The 20,605-nt window shown below is 38.8% G+C and overlaps 2 protein-coding genes across 3 annotated transcripts; both read right to left on the bottom strand.

Moving 5' to 3' along the window:
- Nucleotides 1–5,862: 5,862 nt before the first annotated feature.
- dcakd (dephospho-CoA kinase domain containing) lies at nucleotides 5,863–9,702 on the bottom strand. 2 transcript variants are annotated; one of them, XM_079601002.1, is made up of 5 exons: nucleotides 9,661–9,700; nucleotides 8,977–9,089; nucleotides 8,680–8,883; nucleotides 8,503–8,590; nucleotides 5,863–7,674 (listed from the first exon to the last, which is right to left on the bottom strand). In XM_079601002.1, the coding sequence occupies exons 2-5, from the start codon at nucleotides 9,086–9,088 to the stop codon at nucleotides 7,389–7,391; spliced, it is 690 nt and encodes a 229-aa protein (XP_079457128.1). In that variant the 5' UTR covers nucleotide 9,089; nucleotides 9,661–9,700; the 3' UTR covers nucleotides 5,863–7,388. The 2 variants fall into 2 exon arrangements, with proteins under 2 accessions (XP_079457128.1, XP_079457127.1); XM_079601001.1 differs by having other exon boundaries at nucleotides 5,864–7,674; nucleotides 9,544–9,702.
- Nucleotides 9,703–10,804: 1,102 nt separating this feature from the next.
- On the bottom strand, nucleotides 10,805–19,527 carry fam171a2b (family with sequence similarity 171 member A2b). Its single transcript, XM_079600989.1, has 8 exons — nucleotides 19,339–19,527; nucleotides 18,462–18,689; nucleotides 18,195–18,287; nucleotides 16,393–16,545; nucleotides 16,095–16,274; nucleotides 15,889–16,002; nucleotides 15,674–15,800; nucleotides 10,805–14,561 (listed from the first exon to the last, which is right to left on the bottom strand). The coding sequence occupies exons 1-8, from the start codon at nucleotides 19,433–19,435 to the stop codon at nucleotides 13,004–13,006; spliced, it is 2,550 nt and encodes an 849-aa protein (XP_079457115.1). The 5' UTR covers nucleotides 19,436–19,527; the 3' UTR covers nucleotides 10,805–13,003.
- Nucleotides 19,528–20,605: the final 1,078 nt, after the last annotated feature.

Here is a 20,605-nt window from a genome sequence, read left to right as displayed (position 1 = left end):
GAGATATCAAGAGGTTCATCATCACCCTTGAGGATTTTTTTAATTACATTTTTGAGCTCGTCAAGAATGTACACCATATCTGCTCTTTCATTAATGAAACTCTCTCCGTTAAACGATATCATTAACTCCTAATGTCAAAGCAGAAGAGCTCACAGCGATCTTCAAGACGCTAAATGGAGAAACAAGCCTAGATGTTTGTAAGGGTAACAGCACTAATTATAAAGTCAACTTAAAGTTATCGTAATGCCAAAGAAATCTTGATAATCTTTTATCAAAATACAATAACTTGCTTCGCCTCAATGTAAAATGTGATTAGTTGATTGCTTAAAAAAAAGTGAAGAATCTCATTGTTTTGGGAAAATTAACTAAACAAGCTTCCCTTCAATATGACTGTTAAAATCTCCAAATGAACTAGTTAAAAAAAAAGCATAATATATTTATTTGATGTATTTTATCAAGATGATACAGGTTTCGCCTCAATGTAAAATGTGATTAGTCGACTACTTAAAAAAAGTGAAGAATCTCATTGGCTTAGGAAAGCTTCCCTTAAAATCTCCAAATTACCTTCTTAAAGCCTAAAACCACAATATATTTTATTTTATCCAATTAACTTGGAATTGACTCTATGTAACTCAGTAATTTCAGATTTAAAAAATATTTTCTGAAGTATAGCCTATGGCTACTTTTCATGATCCAATCAAATGGACAATTTTTTTCCCCCTTAGTTGAACATAATTTCATAACAAAATGGGTTATGAATGCCATGTTGTCAAGCTTAATGTGATAAAGGAGTGTGTGGATGCTAAAAAGCATCAAGGCACCTTCCTGTAAATTAATACCACAAATTCATGCAGTCACAAAAATGTGTATCTCAAGTGATGGGCGACACCGAGAAACTAGTGTCGGCCTCAGATGACACCGCCCACTGACCGCCAGATTCATATTGTTCACATAAAAAGCATTGGATAGCTGACAATGTCAGTTTAATCTGCAATAATGAGTTCTTCTGAGGATAAACCGGTCGCTGGTCATGAGAATTGGTAAGTAGTTTTATATGTAAAAGATAATGTAACATACATACAGCTAAATAATTTGTTGTCGCAAAATATTAAACTTTTTTTCAATAACAACCGTCTGGATGTAGCCTATCCCAGTTATTACACGGCTACATAGGTAAATAATTGGACAAAAAATATTGATTTTGAGTTTGAATTAAAAAAATTATGCTAGCTAATTAAACACAAAGCTTCCATGAAGAAAAACAGATTTGAGCCTAGACAAACAAACAAGTTCAAACAAGACAGACATTTAAGGGATAATGTACAGTCCTGCCACTTATTACACAGCTTTTCATCACATAAATAATGACAAGGACAAGAAAAATTGATTTGAGAAGAAACCGTTTCAAAGTCACCATGTAAGTTCTTATTTTTCATTGCAGCATTTATTATAAATGAGTTTATATTATATATATTTATTCTTTTTTTAAATTGGGTGCCTCGTAATCTTAAATAAAAATAAGTTCCTCTCCCTCTTACCTGTTTACTGGCTTAAGGGCGGGGCAACCTGTCACTCACATGAGATCCACCAATAGCAAACCACAACCATCCAATCAAATCCAGATGGACAAAATCAATTTGTTCCTGCTCGAGAAGCCGTTTCACTCAGTTACATCATTTCTGTTTCAATCTTGCCTGTTTATTAACTTATAATCCATTACAATGTTCAATACAATCGTTCAAGCCGCAAGACGAACACTTCAACAATATTACTGAAGTCCTCCGGTTTATTTTACAGTAGGCTACATTCGGTAACAGAGGCGACAGATAGCTGCAAGAGATCATTTAACTGAGCTTTTCAGTTTTAAGTCCATAGAGAAGACCGACCTATCAGAATCAAGCATGTCAGAGAGCCAGTTATTACGTTCTGGCCCGTTCCAGTTGAAAGCCACCTTTCTTTAAACTCATTACAAATCTGAGCACCGCTGGGAAACCCTAAAGTTGTACAGTAGGTCCCAGAAAGGGCAAATGATGACCTGGAAAGTTGCCCCACGACCACTGTGGCCTTGAGGAGGGCATTTAACCCCAGGACTGCCCTTCTGGAGAACATCAAGGAGAGGTCAGTCTACCCATAAGCCCCTTTCCTCTGAGGGTGTCTATGTGTGTCCTCAAATTAGAGTCATCGCAATCAGAATGTCATCTCAGACACAAAGATACCCGCCGACGCGCACATCAAAACACGGAGGATGGAAAACAAACAGCCGATGACTGACAGGTGAGAAAGGTAATGTCTGCGCTCTGAACACAAACAATTCAGACTGAGATCTGCCAATAACGGGATTCCCGCGGGGGAAAGCATGATGAAACATGACGATATGCATAATTCATAGCCGGTTGAGCTTTTGCCAAAGCAAATCACAATCGCGTAGAACAGAATAATCCCTTATTTTTCATGGATTAAGCCGTTAAAGATCACAGCTAGTTAGAAGCGGTGTAAATCAGCGGATCAAGTCAATGTGAGGTTGTTTTCATACAGGAGATGAAGGTGATTTTTGTGCATAAGATTGCGATGACATTTCCAGACCCTTTTGATAAACCCAGTTTTCTTATCTCACTGAGACAGACTTGAGACTACAGCGGGAAACCAGCCTACATTACCAGCGCTCTCATCAGAGACCGTGCAAGATCTTCAGTAATGTCATTTAGACATCTTATTGACACCAGGAATCTCGGTTTAAAGTTGGGAATTGTCATATGCTAAAAAAAACTCACTTGTTAAAGTCCTCATGAAATCAAAATGGACAATTCTTGTTTGTTTGTTGTTGTTTTTTATAAATTAGCTATTTATTCATGCACATCATTATTTCGAACCCTAAACCAGCCGTAAGAACATGTTAATTAATATTACCCAGTACTTATTTGAGTAGGCCTGAGTACAATGTACGTCACCTTAAAATAAAGTGTAATCAACATTTTACAGTGTAATTTCAGTAATAATTTAGACTATCATTTCTAAAATAAATAAAAAAGTTTAAGTTTTATAAGCACAAATGCTCGCTCGACAGAAATTTTTGACTTTTCATTGAAGCGTGACCTTTTCAACGTAATTGCGTATTACGTGACGTCACGAATCCGCATCACAGAGCAAGGCGAGCATTTGTGCTTCTAAAACTTAAACTTTTTTATTTATTTTTGAAATGAGCGAACGTTTCGCTAGATAAGACACTTATTCATCGTCTGGTGTCGTTTAAAGCCCGTTGAAGCGGCACTGACACTGTCATCTGGACCTTGAACCGTTTGGTCCCCATTGACGTCCATTATATGGAGAAATGTTTTCATCAAAAACCTTAATTTCTTTTCGACTGAAGAAAGAAAGACACGGACATCTTGGATGACATCGGGGTGAGTAAATTATCAGCAAACGTTTTTTTTAAAGTGAACTAATCCTTTAATCGAAGCCCTGTCTGTGAAACCAGGCCATAATGTGTAAAGTGGCGTGTAAACGGAGGATGGGCGTGGCTTGCGGTCTGTGATAAAGGGGCGGAGCTGGTTGTGATTGGTGGATTTATATTAGCAATCTCCTCCCAGACTTTTGCGTAACTCAGTTCATGTAAATGTCAGTTTGCAATGTCAAGGCTTCAGGTGAACGTGGTGAGGACATTAGTTTGTCATCCTCTCATCGCCAATGACACCAGCAGCAGCTCAGCCTCAGTTCGACGCGAGTTCACAGAAGTCAGACGAGTAACAGATCTCACCTTCAGCTGTGAGCGAGACGCGGGCCCGCTGTGCGCAGACTGGCAGGTGGGCTGCATGCGGCTCATGTGAAGTGCAGCTGATGGTTTATCTGCTCCAACAGCCTCCAAACTGTAAATGACAAGCGGAAGCGCTGCTGGGATCTAATGTCACGTACTGTAGCTGTAATTTAGATTTACTTGATAAATTGATTGTGTGAAATGTGCTTTCAGATTGTTCCAGAGGTGCAAATTGATGTTTCTGATACTATTAAAGGGACAGATGGCATATTCTCGGGACACGGTAAAGGGATAGTTCACCCAAAAATGAAAATCCTGTCATCATTTACTCACCTTCATGTCTATCCAAACCTGTGTGCATTTTATTCTTCAGCAGAACGTAAAGATATTTTCAAAATACTTTGTGAATCTTAACAAAATCGTAAGCCATTGATTTTTATTGCATGGGCCTTTGAGTTTCACACAGGATTGGAACATGAGAGTGAGTAAATTATGACAGAAATGTAATGTTTGGGTGAACTATATTAAGAGCTCAAGTATGCATGGAGAATATCATTAACCAGACCTGATCCGGGCCACATCTGGCACATGTGGATTCAACTCGTACCGGATGTGGGCCGGATCTGGGCCGACACTATGTTGCTGTCTAGGGTTAATTTTCTTAATGGAAAAAGTGTTGCCAAGAATTCATGGAAACACGCTTATTCACTCATTTCAAGCCCTGATGTGCACTTTTATCACCATATTTGAAGAAGTCAAATTCGGTATATCAAATAAGTGCCGGCATACACCCCGAAATCCACGCTCGCTGACAAACACACACAAAGCAGCTGTCACTTCTCATTAGGTGGGTGTTTTCCAGCTGAGTTGGTGTGATAGGGCTGGGTGACTCGACCAGCGACAGTGTGTTATGATGTGGACGCATCCGCAGGCGAGAGAAAGAGGGGGGTATATCTATAGGACACACACACACACACACACACACAGTTACTCCCAGTGAACGGACTCAAATGCTTCACTGTTGCCGGCCATCCCATACAAACCAGCGGTGTAAGGGAGTAATCTCCTCAAAGTCAAAAGGGAAAAAAACTTGATGAAAATGCCTATTTTTAGGACCAATAAGACATTTTAAATTATCCCCCAGTTCATCATTTTCCGAAAAAATAATGATATTCAAGGATACATTAAATTGATCAAAAGTGATTGTAAAGATTATTCAAATTCAAGATAATGTCAAGGTTATTCAATTACAATATATTTCAATTATATTTGCTGTTTTTTAAAACTTTCTATTCACCAAAGAATCTGTTTTCTTTTCCGCACATCTGTTTTCAACATTGATAATGATCAGAAAATTGTAGAATCAGCATATTAGCATATTTCTGAAGGATCATGTGACACTGAAGACTGGAGTAATGATGTTGAAAATTCAGCTTTGATCACAGAATTAAAAAAATTTTTAATAGAAAACAGCTTATTTTATGATATAACAATATAATGTGATAATATTTCACAATATGTGAAGTGCTGTCTCGATCAATCACATCTAACATGAAAGTTTGTATGTGTGTGTTTATATATATGTGTGTGTGTGTATGTATACACATGCATATATTATATGTTTACAAACGTTTACGTTAGATGAAAATAATCGCAATTATTCGGTTTGACAGCACTATATACAGTGTGTGTGTGTATATATACACATTTTGAAGTATTAAAAATGCAAATGTACTTTGTAATTAATGGGAAAAAAATACTTCTGGATGCATTAATGAGAATTATGGTGGGAAATGTGCTCAATAAAGAATAATGTCATCACTATGCAAAAAATATATATATATATATAATTTATAATTTCTTATTTTGTTTCCTGTACATTTTTGCGGTTGATTTTTCTGTGAACTTCACTTGTAACTTAAGTAACATTTCCCAAAGTGACAGTGTTCAAAAAGTTTACTTTTCACTCTAGTTACTTTACATCTTGATATGCAGACACTTGATTCTGTTTCAGATGAACACAGACTAAAGCACTCTGACAGGACTGCTCTCTCTCACACACACACACACACACACACACACACACACACACACACACACACACACACACACACTCCATTCCATTAAGACAGATGCACAATCTTAAAACCTTGACCATCTCTCACACACACACACACACAGAGGTCTTACTGTGCAGGGCCGCTGGCCCGCGTCACTCTGTGTTAGCATAAGAACAGCTTATTAAAGACAGAGAACATCACCATGGGCCAAGCCTGAAGATGAAGCGAAGTGAGTGAAGAAGACAGAGAGAGAACTCACAACTGCCACATCTGTCTGTGTGTGCGTCTGATGCACATGTATATTCCTCATGTTTACACTGTGTGTGTGTACGCTCTTTCTAATGTTGCTGCATCAACAAAACCTGCTGCTTAAGAAATATCACTGAACCAACCTAAATATGATCATTTAGACCTACAAAACTATCTTTATAGGTTAAAATAGCTCTTCAAAGTAACAACCGCAGGTTACCAAAACACAAACTTGCATAATTTCCCCATCTGGACTTATATCAATAAATATTCAGAACAACACTCTGACTTTTGCTTTTGTCAAAGTGTGACTGCTGTTCAAATCACTGCGCGGGTCATTTAGCATCACAGAGTGAATTCAGAACAGCAGATGATGTTGTATCTGTTTAATTCAGATATAGATCAAAATATATGATGTTGTTCACAAAGAGCAGCAGAAGATACTGATACATTCGTTCCATTTTATGAAAGCGTGAATTCATAATTAACAAATAAATGTGTGTTGAGGTAAAAAAAAAAAAATTGCATTGTTGTCAGTTCTATTTTACACAATATGTTACATTATTTAGGATTAATCACAATTATTGTGTTGATAGTTACGCAGCCTGTGCTTTTGCTCTACTGTGCTATGATAGCGCTCATATCACTAGCGTACCGCAGAAATCACATAATACAGCTGCGTACAGTAACCGTCAATATGGAGATTTCACAGATGTAGCTCAGGCTGCAAACTAGCTGTCGGCGGTGAGGTCAAGTGAGGTTAGACATCCAATAAAACCCTAAGGCCGTGTGTCCACCAAAGCGTTTTTTCATGCGGGTGGCGTGTTTTTTTTAGTTGTTTTCAATGGGAACGCCGCGTTTTTAAAACGCCATGAGCGTAACGAGGCGCTGCGCGTCTTTTTCACGCTGGGCGCTCAGCGTTTTTTACAGGTCGCCGAGAGTTGAAGAATGTTCAACTTTGGGTAAAACGCCACGCTCATCACTGTCACTTTTTACCCAACCGACCAATCACAGTGGAGGAGGGGCGGGACTAATAACACACCGAACAACGGATATTCTGTATCATAGCAACGAAGCGTCTCAACTGGAAAAAAACTGCGCTGCCAAAACGCTCTCAGGCGCACACAGCTCGGCTTTGGTTGACACACGGCCTAATCTTTAAATGTTAAAATATAAAATCCTATTCTTTATTGTTTTCAGACTGAAATAAAATTCTGTCACCATTTACTCGTCATCATGTCATTCCAAACCTGTATGAGTTGGGCAGTAGATTAATTTTGGGTGAACTATCCCTTTAAGGCGTGTTGCCATGGAGTTCTGTATGTTTGCTAAGAGACGAGCAGTCTGACTGTATACAGGAACAGACCGCCGAGCCCGGCGACGGCTGCCACGGCGACCGCCCTGACGACCAGGAACTCCATGGAGTCCTCCAGCTTGGTGTGCAGTCTCAGCACCTGTCTGTGAGTGTCCTCGCGAGAGCCCGAGTTCTCGATCACGTGACTGGCCAGTCCACGCTTCTCTTTGAGTGGCATCTGAGCGCCAGTTCTCTGTTCGGCCTCCTCCTGACTCAGACCATCCCTCTGCATGAGTCGGGACAGCTGCGTCGCCGGATCACTGCCAAAACACACACTCGTCAGGTGTACAGCTCAGTGTTGGCTTACACTTGGTAACACTTTATGTGTCCTTGTTACATGTACTTACCATAGTAATAACAGTAAATTATGCATAATTACATGCAACTAACTCTCAACCAAAGTATAATCCGACCCTAACCCTATAGTAAGTACATGTAGTTTATGAATATTACTCAGAACTTAAATATATAATTACACTGTAACAATGACATTTTCAAATAAAGTGTACCGGTAACCCTTTATTTTAAGGTGACGTAGTTACATTGTACGGAGTAATATTTTGGTTTGGTTTAGGGTTATGTAATTATGCATGATTTACTGTTATTACTATAGTAAGTACATGTAGTCACTACGTCACCTTAACCTTAAAATAAAGTATTACCCATAAAGTGTTACCTAAAACTATAAAAAAATAATTATTGCAAAGCTGGAAAAGTAAACGCAAACCTCCATTAAAATTATTAATTGGCAGCCGAAAAAAGTTTGCTGAAGTACTAAAATGACTAAAACAAATATTAAATTAATTTTATAGCTAAATTTATATAAATAAATTAATGCTAAATAGAAATATTGAAAAAAATATAAAGGAGCATTAAATTACTACCAAGTAAACTAAAATTTAAATGAAAACCTATAGAATAAAAAATAAAAGCTAATAAATATTATATTGGTAAATAAATAATACTAAAATATCATTATTATCTGCTTTAAAAACTACTTTAAAGTAACCAACCCAATCTGACTCACGTTACAATGATTTATGAAAAACAATAACTAAAAGATATAAAAATGTATATGTATATCATACCAGTATACGACAACAGTGTGGGTCAGGAACCGAGTGAGACGTCGAGTTTCGAAAAGCAGCGGCACATCCAAAATCACATACCTGTAGCCTAAAGAACAACACACACACACACGCGTTTGTTCACGAGACTCATGCATACTCATAATCTGCTTGTTTTATGCATGTGTGTGAGTGTACCTTTGATGAAGTACAGCAGTATTTGTTTGAACATTTCTTTATGTATTTCTGGGTGTGTGATGGAGTTCAGAAGTCTTCGTTTCTCTGGGTTGGAGAAGATTATCTGTCCCAGTTTCTGTCTGTCAATCTCGCCATTGTCTAACAAAATTCCCTGTCCAAAGTGCCGCAAAATCAGTCTGTACGCTGGGCTATGGGGCTTCACCACTGATGCACAGAGAAAAATCACACAAATAAAGCACACATATATATATACACACACACACATACACACCATATATATATAACAGTACTAAACACCTTTTCGGGCAACCAGATCTGCATCGATGAGAGGACAGCCCAGCTCTTTGAGTTGAGAAGACACTGTGCTCTTCCCTGAGGCGATCCCTCCGGTTAACCCCACCAGAAACATGCTGAAAAACAGACAGAAAGCATAATTTACTGATTATCATTTACAGTATGTGGCTCAAGAATATTGATCATTGGCGCTCTCTAGCGGCCACCACTGGAATTCCAATTGAAATTTGGGCTCATTAATATGCATTTATAAGAGCAGTAGGAAACATGACAGACTCAAACTACATTTCTAATAATAATAACTAACATTATGATTGTTGACTTGTTTATATCTGTACATTGAGCGGTAAAACACAAGTTAAATCAGTTGACAAATTGTGCTTAGCTTAAAATCACTCAAACCACAACCATAATGTGATTATAAATGTTAATAAACACAAATGACATTTTAAAATGTTAAAAATATACAGAAACCGCAGTTACCCGAGAGCAATGACCTACTTCACATGCTGTAAACAGAGATTATAAAAGCGTGTCTGCATATACATTTCCACGAAAATAAAGACGAACCTCAAAGCAACTCCACAACACAAATCTCGCGCTCAATGGAAGGTTTCTAAAGGGTTTGACGACTCTTTAATAATACTAGATACAAATATTCACATTATTTGTGTACATAACATTGACCTGTTCGCTTGAAAGCACTGTTTTTCTCTTCCTCCTCTTGGTAAATAATTCAACACCGCACATCAGCGCCGCCACGCGGCCTGGAGCGCAATGCCAAGTCCGAGAATGTGAAGTACTACACAGCTGAAGTCGCAGCAAAGTTTTTTAAAGTGAAACTTCTACATCTTCTCCCATTTGTAATGGTTGATTAATCCCTGCCTGAACCAACAAACTGGTTTACCATAAGGCTGTGGTATCTATGCAATGACAGGTAGATAGGCCTACAGTATGTTGAAGCAAATGGCTGCTTTCCAAGAGGCTTTATTGAACAACCTTGCTCTATTTTGACATTTAGTTGGTTTCTTATCCCACTGCTGTAAGCTTGGTAGATGCTGGATCAATCATCTTTTATTTTACAACCCCTGTTTGTTGTCCATATTTGTAACCATAGATCGCACGGTTCACACCACCCTGCCTTAGAGATGAGACACAAACACAGATGGTCAACCTAGAACTGGATCTACTAGTTAGTCCTGATCAAACACACCTGCATCTAGTTTTCAAGTTAGCAGCTCTGACCATGTTTAATTAAAGCTAGAAATTCTGAGAAAAGTCTTTGCATTTTTAAGCTTGTCCTATGATAAGGCGTTGAAATATGATTTAGATGAAATGTTATCAAGACAACCAGACTTTCAGGGAAAAATAATTTGAATTCTGGTTAAATAAAATGTATTTCTATCAGTATCTAATCTCATTATTGTGAAATCTTTGTGTGAAATTTTTTAATTTGATTCAAAAAATAACATAAATTTCTAAATTTTTGTAATGATCCACACTGTAAAAAAAATAATCTGCGATTACTTATCACAACTTAAAATCCAACATTGTTTCAACTTTAAAAAGTATGTGTTCATACTTGACTTAAAATATTAAGTTTAGTTAACTTTAGTTTAGTTAAGTAGGATATTTAAGTTATCTCAACAAAGTTTAAGTTGTTATAACTAATCGCAGTCACATTTTTTTACAATCCATTGCATTAGCTGGTATTATATGCGGGCAAAGTTAAAAATAAACTTCTATACACTAAAGATGATTGACAGCTGGTCTGCTCTGTAGACCAAACTTTCAGTTTCATAACAGAAATGAAGGGAAAAACCCACAAGAAATGGAATTTCTTTATTTTATAGCACATGACTTTCGGACACGTCAGAAGTGAAACAGTCCTTTTCACATGTGATCTTTCGAGGATATTATGAACAAATTATAAAATTGCAAAAGGTCCATCTGACATGATTTTAGATAGAACAATTAAGCAAAGCTGTTGTGCACAATGGAAACAACATCATAATATCATCAGAGCCATATTCATATTCATATTCAGTCAAAGAGAGAAATATTTACACAGTACAGAGGGAAATGTGTTTTAGGGCACCACATGTATACATTGACAAAGGCATATTGACATTTCCTGCATAAATTACCCACAGTTTGTGAACAAAATCTGAACAGATGGATGGCTTTTGATTTCAGCTCTTATAGGTTTGAGTGAAACTCGTGCTATAAAGACTGTGCAAATCTAAACTCAGTGAAATTGTTGAGTTTTTACACATTTCGAGACTATGTAAGGATTAGGGGTGTCCGCATGTACACAGTATATAATCCTCTGTAAAATTCCACAACAACAGCTTACACTATAGATTTTAAGTCTATCGCTTAATCGCCAACTTTGTGAGGAATAATCCAGAGCTTAATCTCAGTTCCAGTCAAATGTGTGTAATCATTATTATAAGGAAGAAAGGAAGGGTTGCAAAACAAGTGACACACATATGAGACGTGTTGCAACAGCGCTGTCATTCGTTGTAAGTTGACAGTCATCGCAGGAGACAGCATTAATCACTGGTCTACATGTGATTGGCATCAGATCAGCATGAGCAGAGCTATTTTTGTAAAAGTCTCTTTCTATCATGTTTGATAGTCATCAAATAGCTCTCGAGTGCCATACGGTACCCTGTAAATCTGCCTTAATTATTCATAAAATGCTGATTTAAAGTGTTGTGCTTGTTTTGATGATGGTTAACACGAGTCAAATAATAATACACTTTTTGAAAAATTGTTAGTAGAAAAGTAACAAATTAAGAAGTGTCATAAATTGCTAGCTTTTAATATCTGAATGGCTTTTTAAAATGAGCAAAGTCAGATTTTTTTTCACAGTCAATGCAAGTTACAGACAGCGTGAGTATTAACAGCGCTGGAAAAGTTTTGGCCTGTAAACTGGTATAGAATATTTCAAATTGGCATTTGAAATTTTGGCAAGTTTCTTCCCGTCAGGCATCAATATAAGATCCACCTTCATGCTTGAATAGTGTCTATTTTAATTTGTTGGCATAAAAAATCTGTTGTCCAATACTAGTTATCTCATGCACATATAGGCTATCATACATATACACAAAATGCAAATGGCTCTCTTTTAAACAAATGAAAGGCCGACTAAAAATGCTAATTGTGGGGAATATACATTCATTTCTACTGTATCACACTCAATGCTTTTTCATTGTAAGTGAGAACAGGGTCCCATTGAAAAACCAAATTTGGAATCAGCTTTTCCTAAACAAATCTTCAAGTGCTAGGTTTAAACTCGGTGCATTGCAGTGAAAAATGTGGTACGGCATAACAAGGAAAGGATTTCATACTACAATAAATCAAAATGCATTATGTAATAACTTACAGACATTGCTATAACATCACATCACACATGAATGTGAACAAAATAAGCCTTAATATAATTTTCCTCAATCTACTTAAGATAATTAAGGACTAACGGTAAAAAATCTGGAATGTTTGAAATCTGAACTGTAAATTTCAGATGGAAGATTGAATGAGGGATTGACATCAAAATTATGAGCATTGAAGGTAGAAGAACGAAGGGATACCAATAAATATACTGCATTAGAACATAAAGAAACTGGTATCTAAAGTTTAACGTGAAGTTCTTGATCCAACATATTAAAGACACAAGCTAAAATCCATCCATTCAAAAAGTTATTTATCCCCAAATCATTGAGAGTTGAAAAGGTACTTTTGGATCCAATAGTTTGTAAGAGTCTAATTGGTTTGGAAATGACCGTAGACCGTAAGACAAAGTCTTCCTCTTTGTGTGTTGATGTGTTGTGCTTTATTTGAATGCACTCGCCCTTCTTCTTTTTTGGAAACGTCCATCAAATTATCAAGACACAAATAATCAGTTTGTGTGTGAACATTTTTGGGTGACATTTGTAAAACTTTCAATTCGAGTCATTATCAATTCGAACACATCTTTAGTTTGTCTAATTGGTCAAGGCAGCTGCTGGAAATTGATTTTCTCACTTTACTTCTTGGCATTAAACACCATAAGTGGGCGCTCTTCGATACGCTGCCAGGGACTTTTCTTGTTCTCATCTTTATCGTCAAGGTCGTTGTCATCTTCTGGGCTGGTGACAGAGTCACGTTGCGTCTCGCTGTTGCTACTACGTGAGCTGTTACCTCTGCTTCGACCCCTTCTCGGCATTGAAGACCCCCTTGGTTCCTCGGGACCGTCATCCAAAAGAGGGGTCAAAGGGTTTTCCAGTGGCGAACTGGCCCCCATGCGGCTCACTCCTCCACTGAGGTCCAGAGGGTCATGATAGGATGGTTTAAAGTAGTGTTTCCCGCCACTTGTACCGCTGTTTCCTCCGTAGCCCTTGCGCCCGCTTCCGTGGTGTTCCTCTTTGGTCTTGCGACCGGATGCAGATTTGCGCTCATGTTGTGTATCATGTAGACTTGTATCGCCGTTCCGGTCCTTACTGCTCCCGGCAGGGGCGCTCAATGTGCTTTGAGCGCTGTGGTTTCCGCTGTGCGTGCCTCCGTGTCCGAGATCAGCGCCTACATCTATGTATGAGTGGCGTACGTGAGCGTTGGCACGGCCGTCGAGTGATATAAACCAGGCACGAGGATGTTGCTTCACCCCCAGCTCCAGAAGCTTCTTCTCTGTGAGGGCTTGTAGCTCCCCATTCATCTGCGAAATGGTGGAGTCATTGAACAAAACTGGGATGTGAACCGGTCCTGGTGTTCCACTTGAGGGCCAAACACTATCGTCTGAGCCGGCTGGAGATGCACCTTGTTGGGCTTCTGAATGACCTGAACCTGGGGTCTGGCCTTGGTGGTTTTGGCCTTGAATCCCGCTGCTGGTTCCCTGTGAACTCTGACCATCTCTGTCTACCTGGTTCGCTCCATCCTTTCCCTGATCTGTGGCACCGAACTCTGACGAGAGCCTCATGTAGTGGGCCGGGATCACAAGAGTTGGTACCATAGAACGGTACATATTCTCCTTCATCTGATCCAATGAGCTGCAGAATATAATCTGACCTGGTTGGGTGTTGAGTGACGTTGGACGAGCAAGGTGATCTGGCCCTTGCAAAACCTGCGAGTACTCCGGTGGCTTGTCAACAAGTGGTGGAGAAGGCGGATCAGACGTGTAGCCGCGGTTATCATTGGCAACGTGCCTCCGGCGATAGTCGTCCTTCTCGCCAGGGCTGTAGTTGCGTCCGTAGTCCTCATGCAGAAGATTGCTGTCCAGATTGCTTGTATCTGTGGATCGATGCACCTTCATGGGGAAACTCTCGGCATTTCTTTGGGCACCTTTGGACTGCTTGGTCTTAGAGGAATGCCGAAGCTTATGGGCAGGAATGTTTCTGGTAAACTCTTCCCGAGCACTCTTGAAGGCATGGGATGGGGATCCCTCGGATTTGTTGGCGTCCAAGTTGCCATTGGAGGCAGCGGGTTCAGCATGGCCACCACAGATGAGGTTCAAGTGGGACATGGACGTGCCTTGGTCCCGCTTGGATCCGTTCAAACCAGATGGAGCTTGAACCTGTTTCTGCTGCCGTCGGGGTTTCAGACACCTTCGTCTGGAAAATAAAAATTGACATTTAGTAATTTTGTAACATATAATCAACCCAGGTTCGGTGGGAAGACATGCCTGTGGTGACATTTCTGCAAAATTATTTTATAGTACGTCGTTTCTCACGTTTCACGATATTTTCAAAGTGAAATGTCCTGTGAGTGGTGCTAAAAAAACGTGTTCAGTTTTGTTCAAAACTGATTAACATGAATCTGGCAATGTTGTATTACGTTGGTTGTTGTACATATCGTGGCAGTTGAACTTAAATGTGTGGCGCTAAATGGTTAATGCTATACTGTGTTTGAAACTAACGTACCACCTACACTAACCGAAACTGTTAAGCAAACATAAGAATGCATTTGCTAAAGCAACCATGCCATTTTAGTTTGCAAATGTCAAAACTTATTAGTTTACAAATCATACACATATGGTAAAGGACCTGTGCAAAAATAAGTCTTTATTAATCAATAATCTCCCCCTTTAATCATAATTTGTGAGGAATTGATTAAACGTTGCTGGTGTTTTACTGCCATTACTGTTCATTTCAGCTGGAAACTGCAGTGAATTGGATGTATCATGGACTATGATAAAAAATGGACAGCTTTCGTCCACTGTAGAAAAATGAAGCCAAAATATCCCAGTTCGGGGAAGAACGAGTCTAACCACCAGTAGTGATCCTGATGTGGACCCGCGGCATCAAGGACCCGCCCACAATCGCACAGACTCAATCGCACAGCTGTCAATCATGATGTTACCCCCTTTTTATCGCATCAAAAAACAAACTTATTGGGAAAACGAACAGTTTAACACACATCTGCGTGATGAAAACAAGCTAAAATGACAAAAACCATCTTTGGGGAAAAATAATTTGAAATGTAATTGGATTTTTTAGTTTGGCTTGCATCCCATTTGCTTACATGGAGAGGGCGGGGTTTAAGACCTATACTGCAGTCGGCCACCAGGGGGCGATCAAAATGCTTTGGCTTCACTTTCAGGACGTGTGTGGCACATTTGGTGTGTATAAATACTTTTTTGGTTAAAAAAAATGTAGGAGGCATGTTCTTCCAATGAGCCTATTTTGCTTATAATAACACATGATTTAGACAAACTAGTACACACCTGCAGTAGTAGAGTAGGACACAGAGTAACACTAGTACCAGCAGTGCCAGAGATCCCAGGATGGACAGCAGGAAGAAGGTGTGGTAGGCTGTGATGTCCCTCAGGCCTGGGTGAGACAAACCTGAGCCTAGTGTTCAAATACAACGCATGCTCAGCATTCATGTGCTTTTTTTGTCGTTGGCATAAACCAATGCGGTTGCATTTGAGTATATTACCTGCTGAAGAACGAAAGGCTGCGATCCAGTAGCCAAGCTGGGAGGCAGTGAAGTCCCACGTTAGCTGTGATCCCTCTCGAGTGATAAATCCTGTTCCGTTTCGTACCCATAATCCTAGGGAACAAACACATAGCATTATTTACAAAACGATGAGCTAGCAGGACTTTCTGGAGGACTATGTTAAATAAAAGCATGTCTTTACATACCTGTCTTGGTGTCGTACATCCATACAGGAATGCTGGTGGCAGATCGTATGCGAGTATCAGAAGGCAGAGGCACGGAGATGTGAACGGGCTCGGTGACCTCAACCGCTCGACCCTCGCGGTCAAACAGTTGTGCACTGACCGCTGCTATCGTTGTCAGGTCCGTCCAGCCATTCTCTCCTCCTTAGCACAGTTACACCATCATAAATATACTGTATTGTCTACAGATCTCTTTCATACTGCAAGACTCTTATCTCACAATTTTTAGTCTTATATAGGAAGACTGTAGTGTTTTTCGGACCTGTGTTGTTTGGCTCCAGGGCGAGTGGGTAAGGGAACGAGTTGATTTCATTCTGCTCTCTGGCTGTTGTTAATACTGCGGTCAGTTCCGTGTAGGAGGAGTTAAACTGTAGGCTCCGCCTTGGAACTTGCAGCCATGGCTGGCTCCGCCCACCTGAAGGTTGAAATAGTAATAGAGAACATTAGCGCCCGCCCCCTTTTTCAGCGGCACTGGTTCCAGAAGTATTTTTTCCACTCATTTTTCACATAGGGATTTAAAAAAAACTAATTGTTAAAGAGTTATAGGCCATGAATATATCACTACAAACTTTGATTTGAAACAAAAAAGTTTTTGAAAATGGGACAAACATACAAAGGTACAAGACTGTGTACTTAACGAAGAGCTACAATGAAGAATTGCGAACAGCATAATCGAGTTAAAAACGATGGAGAAACATAAAACTACTCATTTACAAATGTTTATTATATATATAAACAATATATTTTACATTTATTGCAAAATATGCATATATTATATATACAAACATTTAAGTATTTTGAGAGCGTAGAAAGATCGACTCGATTACATCATTCACAGTGCTTCATGGGAGTGGACTGAGCTTAAGAGTGTTGCTTGTTTCGACTCTCTGATTGGTGGAAGTTTCTGTACAGCATCATGGGTAATGTAGTTTTTCACCACAAATTCCACTGTTAAACACGATTATTTTAAAACTAAGTTGAAATGATGCGGGATGACGGCTTCGACAGAAGCAAATACCATTGATTAACAACCTCGTAGCTCACAGTAGGTCTGTCTTTAAAGGTTTATAAGTTATCATTAAAAAACAGTTTCCCTATGGAGGAAATGAATGGAGTTTTTATTTCCGGACTCTATAGAAATTAAATGCAAAGTCTGAAAAATAAACTTTTATTATAAAACTTTTATTATAGAGATTAATATGCCACATAATTAAAAAGTCTGGGCCTAAATGTGTATCTTGATAAATCAATGGTATTTGAGGTGGACGTTTTTTTTTTTTGCACATTATTTAGGGACTTTGAAGTCACACATAAATGTTCATGAATGGCCAAAACTGAAATGGACCAGATTAGAATTTTGTTTGCACAATCTTTTTCAAAAATGTTCATTTTTTGATGTTTTGTATGCATGGGTAGCCTATACAACATTTTTATACAAGAGTTTGTGTAACCCAACATTATTATATGATTATATAGTAGACTGAATTCTTAAGTTTAGAAACCAAGTGTATTTTGGCATAGAAATGTCTTCTAATGTGCGTTTATGACAACTAAGGCCATCTCTGCGTTGGATAAAAGCGTATGCTAAAAATCACTCAATGTAATGTACGCTACATAGCTGGGTTGCCACTTAGACAATTCACTTCCTTTGTTCTAATATTTTTTATGAAATTTAAGCTTCTCCAAAGCACGCTATAGATAACCTTACAATGGCTGTCTTTACTCCACAATAAACGCCCTATGATTATAGTGGAATTGGAGCAATTAGATAGCAGATTCAGATGCCAAAAGATTCTGTAATGGCATTAGAATATTTCTGCTGTTGCTATGGTGACAGCTGCAGGAAACTGAAGTGTCAGGTTGATAAGATGAAAGCTTAAAGGAGAAGAAAATATTGATATATGGATGCATGCCAACGCAATGTCACTATTTCGTAACCCACAATCCTCAATAATAATCGTATATTTTGTGATAAGGCTTTTGTGATAATCGTGTGTGTATATATATATATATATATATATATATATATATAAGTTGCTTTAAAGGTCACAGATGTTTTCTTACTTGGGGAGCCATGAAAGACCTGGATAACATCATCATATAGGATCAGTGTGCCAGGCTTCTGGGCCATCAGGTAAAGACTGACAGAGGCGTATACTAACAGAGAGAGAGAGAGATTTATTAAATGTGCACAGATGTCGGTTATGCCGCACTGACCAGCATGATAATGGGCATCAATATAAACTTCACTTACAGTATATAGCAGATGTCAATGACAGATTTGTACAGATTCTGTATAAGATGTATAATGTTAGGTTCGTGTTTACTCACAGGGTACGCGGCTGGCGTGCCATGGCACTGAGCTGGTGAGGTAATCTCTCTGAGATGCTGTGATGATTACCCATGTTCCTGTGCGGTACATAAAGCTGACCACCTGTACGCCATCACTGCCTGCTTTGCTCTGTGCCAACACACTCTGGTTCCCATGAACCGTAATAGCAGCGTTGGGCAGGGGTGAAAGATCACCGCCGTCAAACACCTGGACCCGCACCTGCACCTCTGAGAGGGATAACAGAAGTTCACGTCACCAGATGCATGGCAATAGACATATTTACGTTCAGAAATGGGAAGTCAAATATAATAAATGGTCCTTTTAACCGATTATATGATGCACTAAAAGACCCAATGGGTATAGAAACCTCTTAGATTTGAACACAGATTCATGATTCTCATAAAAAAAAATATGAGGCAGCTCTCAAGCAGCATTCACAGCTCACTCTGGAACAATAGCATGCAATCATATAGACAGCTGAAGTAATAAATAAGTACACTTATAATGCGCCTGTAATGAGCTGCCAGTGGGCCTCAATAAATCTTAGATTTGCATAATTGACAAGCACACCAAAAGCTGTTTAGATTCAATATGCGTTTTCGTGCAGCCAGTAGCTTAGGAATTTCTAACAGGCAAAGGCCAGTATTGCAATAATATACACTTATTGTTTCTGGTCTATAAAGCCACGCGATGCATTTAGAGTAAAATTCGTCCAAATCTGCATTTCAGAATTTGCATTTAGCAATCAGAGGCTGATGCATACAAATAATACGCGTTTGCATTCGTATTTAGCTCGTTTGCTCGATGTTTTACGAATAAAATAGCCCACCACTCCCTCGTCCAGACCCGCTATGCGCCCCTTTATTCTCTACTCACCGAGAGCTTCCCTTTCAGGGATCGATTTGCCAGCTGTCCCTTTAAAACTGGACAAAAATAGAAAGAAAAGAAAACGAGAGACCAAAAAGGATGGCATCTTCAAAGCTACATCGCTGTTTCCACCTCGTCAGCCATTTGTGTGTGTTTTTTCAGACATGGTCGCCAGCATCCTTCTGTGTGATGCGGGATGCTGCGCTGCCGCCTGTCATTGTCAGTGGAAGAGGGAAAACAGCGGCCTCGTGTGGTCAAAATCAGCGGTGTTTTAAAAATCCTTCTACATTAAGGCGAGACACTACAGGTGAATAGGGTAATATTTTTAACTAGCAGATATCACCATGAAACTTTCCCAGTTGATTACCTACATTAAGATGAGAAAAAAATGTATTACAAGTTTTCTGTAATTTAATGTTTAAATATGCAAATTAGGCATTATCTAATTAAATATGCGCTAATTTGCCTATATTTTAAAAAACGAAATCTCAGAATTGGATAAAGCCAGGTTCAAAATTCTTTTTTCATTGTGTTCACATATTAGATGGGAAAAAAATTACAGAGGGATTTATGGATATCTACTTTTGTTATCCTGTAAATCAGAATATACTGTCAATAGCCTTAAAAAAATTATTTTTGCCATGTTTTTTGGAATAAAATGTTATATAAATCAGGCTAGGAATAATATATTTACAAATCCCTCTGTAATTGTCTTCATAATATAACTAGGTACAATACTGGAAAGTTTGGTGTGTATAGGTGCTACTGAAGAGGAGATTTCGGACTTGGAGTATGAGAGAAAAGTCATTTTGAGAAAAAGGCATTTAAAGATTTGTAATGTAAAAAATCATACTTTTTTAGTGGAAACAACTATTTACTGACACAATATCTTATCAAATCATTAGCAACAACAATACAAACCACCTAAATCACATCAAAACGTATAAACACAGCATTTATGGCCTTTAACTGAGCAGAAAAACAGTCAAAAACACACATCTAAAAGTCAGAGCGCGTCACGTGATGCATCTGAACCAATCACGTTGTCAGAAATTGACATCAGCCAATGAGATTTCGCTTTTAGGGTTAAATGCCCATTTTACTTTCACGATTGGTTGCTGATTAAAAGGAAATGACCATATTTGGATCCGACAGCATTGTACAGAAGAGAGAGAGCTTCACAGCGGTGTGCGTGATTAAAGGAAGAACACAGAGATCGCGGAGCAGCACGTTGATTTAGAACGGCAACTTTTGTTGAATTTCAGAGAAATCTACA

This window comes from Phoxinus phoxinus (assembly GCF_949152265.1).
Source record: "Phoxinus phoxinus genome assembly, chromosome: 24".
In the NCBI taxonomy this organism is placed as follows: Eukaryota; Metazoa; Chordata; class Actinopteri; order Cypriniformes; family Leuciscidae; genus Phoxinus; species Phoxinus phoxinus.
This window is presented reverse-complemented; position numbering and strand designations above follow the sequence as displayed.